This window comes from Anomaloglossus baeobatrachus, chromosome 9 (assembly GCF_048569485.1).
Source record: "Anomaloglossus baeobatrachus isolate aAnoBae1 chromosome 9, aAnoBae1.hap1, whole genome shotgun sequence".
Taxonomy (NCBI): Eukaryota; Metazoa; Chordata; class Amphibia; order Anura; family Aromobatidae; genus Anomaloglossus; species Anomaloglossus baeobatrachus.
In genome coordinates this window covers 199370068-199376067 of record NC_134361.1, presented here as the reverse complement: position 1 = coordinate 199376067, position 6000 = coordinate 199370068, and the positions used below count along the sequence as shown (strand labels likewise).

Below are 6000 nucleotides of genomic sequence, written 5' to 3'. Positions count from 1 at the left end.
TGGGGGGCGGGGCACAGCACCACCATGGGGGGCGGGGCACAGCACCACCATGGGGGGCGGGGCACAGCACCACCATGGGGGGGCGGGGCACAGCACCACTACGGAGCACCATGGGGGGGCGGGGCACAGCACCACTACGGAGCACCATGGGGGGGCACTGCACCACTACGGAGCACCATGGGGGGCACTGCACCACTACGGAGCACCATGGGGGGGCACTGCACCACTACGGAGCACCATGGGGGGGCACGGCACCACTACGGAGCACCATGGGGGGCACGGCACCACTACGGAGCACCATGGGGGGCACGGCACCACTACGGAGCACCATGGGGGGCACGGCACCACTACGGAGCACCATGGGGGGCACGGCACCACTACGGAGCACCATGGGGGGCACGGCACCACTACGGAGCACCATGGGGGGCACGGCACCACTACGGAGCACCATGGGGGGCACGGCACCACTACGGAGCACCATGGGGGGCACGGCACCACTACGGAGCACCATGGGGGGGCACGGCACCACTACGGAGCACCATGGGGGGGCACGGCACCACTACGGAGCACCATGGGGGGCACGGCACTATGGGGGCACAGCACTATGGGGCACGGCACTATGGGGGCACAGCACTATGAAGCACAGCACTATGGGGGCACAGTACTATGGAGCACTATGGGGGCACAGTACTATGGAGCACTATGGGGGCACAGTACTAGGAAGCACTATGGGGGCACAGTACTAGGAAGCACTATGGGGGCACAGTACTAGGAAGCACTATGGGGGCACAGTACTAGGAAGCACTATGGGGGCACAGTACTAGGAAGCACTATGGGGGCACAGTACTAGGAAGCACTATGGGGGCACAGTACTAGGAAGCACTATGGGGGCACAGTACTAGGAAGCACTATGGGGGCACAGTACTAGGAAGCACTATGGGGGCACAGTACTAGGAAGCACTATGGGGGCACAGTACTAGGAAGCACTATGGGGGCACAGTACTAGGAAGCACTATGGGGGCACAGTACTAGGAAGCACTATGGGGGCACAGTACTAGGAAGCACTATGGGGGCACAGTACTAGGAAGCACTATGGGGGCACAGTACTAGGAAGCACTATGGGGGCACAGTACTAGGAAGCACTATGGGGGCACAGTACTAGGAAGCACTATGGGGGCACAGTACTAGGAAGCACTATGGGGGCACAGTACTAGGAAGCACTATGGGGGCACAGTACTAGGAAGCACTATGGGGGCACAGTACTAGGAAGCACTATGGGGGCACAGTACTAGGAAGCACTATGGGGGCACAGTACTAGGAAGCACTATGGGGGCACAGTACTAGGAAGCACTATGGGGGCACAGTACTAGGAAGCACTATGGGGGCACAGTACTAGGAAGCACTATGGGGGCACAGTACTAGGAAGCACTATGGGGGCACAGTACTAGGAAGCACTATGGGGGCACAGTACTAGGAAGCACTATGGGGGCACAGTACTAGGAAGCACTATGGGGGCACAGTACTAGGAAGCACTATGGGGGCACAGTACTAGGAAGCACTATGGGGGCACAGTACTAGGAAGCACTATGGGGGCACAGTACTAGGAAGCACTATGGGGGCACAGTACTAGGAAGCACTATGGGGGCACAGTACTAGGAAGCACTATGGGGGCACAGTACTAGGAAGCACTATGGGGGCACAGTACTAGGAAGCACTATGGGGGCACAGTACTAGGAAGCACTATGGGGGCACAGTACTAGGAAGCACTATGGGGGCACAGTACTAGGAAGCACTATGGGGGCACAGTACTAGGAAGCACTATGGGGGCACAGTACTAGGAAGCACTATGGGGGCACAGTACTAGGAAGCACAGTACTAGGAAGCACAGTACTAGGAAGCACAGTACTATGAAGCACTATGGGGGCACAGAACTATGAAGCACTATGGGGGCACAGTACTATGAAGCACTATGGGGGCACAGTACTATGAAGCACTATGGGGGCACAGTACTATGAAGCACTATGGGGGCACAGTACTATGAAGCACTATGGGGGCACAGTACTATGAAGCACTATGGGGCACAGTACTATGAAGCACTATGGGGGCACAGTACTATGAAGCACTATGGGGGCACAGTACTATGAAGCACTATGGGGGCACAGTACTATGAAGCACTATGGGGCACAGTACTATGGAGCACGGTATATTATGGGACACAGTATTCGGAGCACAGTATTATGGAGTACTATGGGGCACAGTATTATGGAGTACTATGGGGCACAGTATTATGAAGCATGGTATATTATGGAGCACTGTGCCAGCTGTCTTTGGTGACACTTACACAATTTAGTATCAAATTTGCAGTCCACAACAAAGTGGCAATGCTCTGTGATCCTAAATGTCATCCTCCCTTATCCTTTTGGTAAGGCCCAGAAGGGGAGGAGAGGAGTGACATCACACAGAGCAGATTCCGCCCACTTTTACTGCAGCTGTAATCCAGGCTAGTTGTACACTAGGATTTCAGCAGCTGCTCCCTCTAGTGTTTAAAAGTGGAACATATCAAACTTTAAAATTATTTTTTCATATTTTGCTCCATTAAAAAACATATCTATTTAAAAAAAAGACATTAAAACATTAATTTATAATTTTCCAGTTATAAACTTTTTTTGATGGCACCTTCCCTTTGAGAACTTTCCCCCAAACATTTTACATCTTAAAACAGTTACCCTGTTCATCTGCATTCTCCTCTTGGAGGAAATAGACGTTTTCTCGTAGAAGTCGATAAGCAGCAGGACAGGAGTAATCCACCTAAAGGAGAAGAATAAAAAAAATGAGATCAGATATTTAAGAGACCCAGAATGAATTATTTGCCAAATATTAACCTACAAAATGTAGTTGTAGGTAAAGGTCTTACTTGGGCGTCTGCACTTCCTTCTGCTCCTTCGCTGCCTGCAGACACGGCTGGACCACTTCTAGGAGTTTGATCAGGACATTAAGGATGCCGCTTGTTTCTACAACCCTAGCACAAGGCAGCTTCAACTCCTGTTACAAGGAAAAGGCAAAGAATTAGCTATGGGCATAAAAGCAAATAATGGATGCTTTGCCAAAGCAATAAATGGTGAAAATGAGCGTTGGCCCCAGACAAAGCATCGGCAAAACAAAGCACAAGAACAGTGGCGGCGAAACAAAAGCACAAGAACAGTGGCAGCCAAACATTGTATTAGGAACCAAATCAGGGCACAAAAAAGGAAAAATGTCTAATAATTTTTATACTTGATGTATTCATTTATTGTAGAATATATTTGGGACAAAAAAAAAAAAAACCCATATTGGCCCTGCCGCCTGGGACTACGTTGTAGCGCCCTAAAACTAGGCTGGCACAAGGTGTGAATAGGGGTCGAGATGGTACTTTTGCCAACTTAGGAAATGGATACTTGCTGTCCGACTGCCCAAGAGAATCGTGGAATGAGCAGTGACCAAACGCACCTAGCAGGCGGGGGGTAATGAGCCGCACCTAGCAGCGGGGGTGGGGGGGAAATTAGCTCGCGTCAAGGAAGGGGGGGGGAAATGAGCTGCGCCGGAGGGGGGAAATGAGCCGAGGGGGGGGGAAATGAGCCGAGGGGGGGGGGAAATGAGCCGAGGAGGGGGGGAGAATGAGCCGCGAGGGGGAGGGGGGGTCAATAAGCGGGGGGGGGGGGGGGTCAATAAGCGGGGGGGGGGGTCAATGAGCCGGGGGGGAGGGGGCAATGAGACGGGGGGAGGGGTCAATGAGCCGGGGGGGGGTGGGGGCAATGAGACGGGGGGGGGAGGTCACTGAGCCGGGGTGGGGGGGGGCAATGAGACGGGGGGGGGGAGGTCACTGAGCCGGGGTGGGGGGGAGAGGTCACTGAGCCGGGGGGGGGGGGGGGGGGGCGGGGGTCAATGAGCCGGGGGGGAGAGGTCAATGAGCCGGGGGGGGGGGGGGTCAATGAGCCGGGAGGGGGGGCGGCGGGTCAATGAGCCGGGGGGGGGGCGGCGGGTCAATGAGCCGGAGGGTGGCGGCGGCGGGTCAATGAGCCGGGGGGGGGAGGGTCAATGAGCCGGGGGGGGGGCGGCGGGTCAATGAGCCGGGGGGGGCGGCGGCGGGTCAATGAGCCGGGGGGGGCGGCGGCGGGTCAATGAGCCGGGGGGGAGGGTCAATGAGCCGGGGGGGGGGGGGTGAATTGAGCCGCGGCGAGGGGGGGGGGGGGGGCAATGAGCCGGGGGGGGGCAATGAGCCGGGGGGGGCAATGAGTCGGGGGGGGGGGGGGGGAAATAAGCCGCACCTAGTGGCGAGGGGGAGGAAATCAGCCACTCCTAGCAGCGAATGAGGCACCTAGCTGCGGCGGGGGATTTGGGGGGGAAGGGGGGACTGAGCCACACCCGGCAGCGAGGCTGAGAGTGAGCCACACCCAGCAGCGGGGGGGGGGGGGGGGGGAGAGAGAATTGAAGAGCTGCGTCTGCCATGTGGTGATGGGAGCCTCACCCTCATCATAACAAACACACTTTTCAGATCTGGAACTCTGCGAATCTGCGCCAACTTCACCGGAAGTCAGAGGACTCTCAGCCAAATGGCCAGCTTAGATTCCAGAAGGCTAAACTAATTCTAATGAATGGAATCAGAATGTATGCTGCAGCAGAGCTGTGGGGTAATAAACTACACAGTGAGGATACTACTGGTGAGTACCACAAAATCCGCACAGCTAGTCTTATTATACAGGTAAACTGCCAAATGTATTCATTCAAGTAAATTACCTCAAAAAGCAGAGTCAACAAGAGGATTCGAGTGGCCAAGTTGGAAGCTTGAGGAAGGGTTGCCATTTGGCTAATCCATTCAGACACGGTTTTTGTGTCATTCGTGGTCAGTGGAAGAGCGGCCTTAATGAGGACATCCGCCGCTTCCCACACCTAAATATTAAAGCAGAACACAGATTACTTAATTTATATACTTAAAGGAATCTGTCCGCAGCATAATGTAGGGACAGAGACCCCGATTCCAGAGACGTGTCACTTAGTTTTCTGGGTGCCGCACTTGTAATAGAATGATTAGTTTTCTCTGCTGCAGATCTAGCAGAGCCCTGAATGCTGAGCGGTGTATAACCCTACTCACACCACTGATTGGCAGCTCTCGGTGTACACTGTATATTGACAGAAAGCTGCTAATCAGTGGTTGGACAGGGTTGGACTATGAGGCACGAGACACCTAGTCCTGCAATGATAATCTCCAGCTGATAAAACACTTGATTTTATGGAAAGAAAAAAAAACACAGTGTGAGGTAAATCCTGGGATATGAAGAGGAATTATGACTAGAAGTCATAATTGCTCTCATCACTCCCTGGCAGTGCCCCCCTCCCTTCTTGTTCTCAAATGTCCAGCATCTGTGGAGGTGTCACATCCCACTTACACCTCCAACAGCCATCTCCTCTGATATGGAGATGAGATGATGTGAGGACAATGGACACAGGATGACTCCCTGCCGTCACCCTGTAACAAGAGTTGTATCTCATTAGCAAGGCTTGGAAGTAGCCAGACAGAACGACTCCAGTAAAAAATGGTTCATATCTCGCAAGCCATATCTCCGATAAATATGGCAACCATAAAAATGGTGTTTGCGCAGGCGGACGATGCTGGCACACCTTTTTTATGGAAGGGGGAGCTTGGGAAATACCCCAGGCGTGATATCAGCCATATGGGAACTCGTAGACAGGTCATGAGTCCCCTCGTTCTGTAGCTAAATTCATAACTGTCACAATGAGAGCATTGGCGTCTGCCTACGACGCTCCCAGGCAAAGTTATGGCCAATATCCCCTTTGCTGGATAATTCTGATCCATGCAGGGGGAGTGGCAGTGCTTCCCTGTGAGGTCACTAAGGTAGGAGGGGACCTGGATCTGCCCAGGTTGATAACCCTACTTCGGCCATTTTCCAGTGTTCTTCTGCTCGGGGGCCTGGTTGGGAAAGACCTGTGAGGGAGTTCCTGGAA

At 54.0% G+C, this 6000-nt stretch overlaps 1 protein-coding gene across 11 annotated transcripts in view; it reads right to left on the bottom strand.

The window, feature by feature from the left end:
• Positions 1–6000, bottom strand: part of HUWE1 (HECT, UBA and WWE domain containing E3 ubiquitin protein ligase 1) — a 282139-nt gene that overhangs the window by 138281 nt on the left and 137858 nt on the right. For all 11 annotated transcript variants that reach the window (XM_075324217.1, XM_075324216.1, XM_075324218.1 and 8 more), the window contains 3 exons: positions 4774–4926; positions 2915–3042; positions 2727–2808 (listed from right to left, as the gene is read on the bottom strand). In XM_075324217.1, the coding sequence (XP_075180332.1) occupies positions 2727–2808; positions 2915–3042; positions 4774–4926 (363 nt within the window). The remainder of the gene's footprint in view (positions 1–2726; positions 2809–2914; positions 3043–4773; positions 4927–6000) is intronic.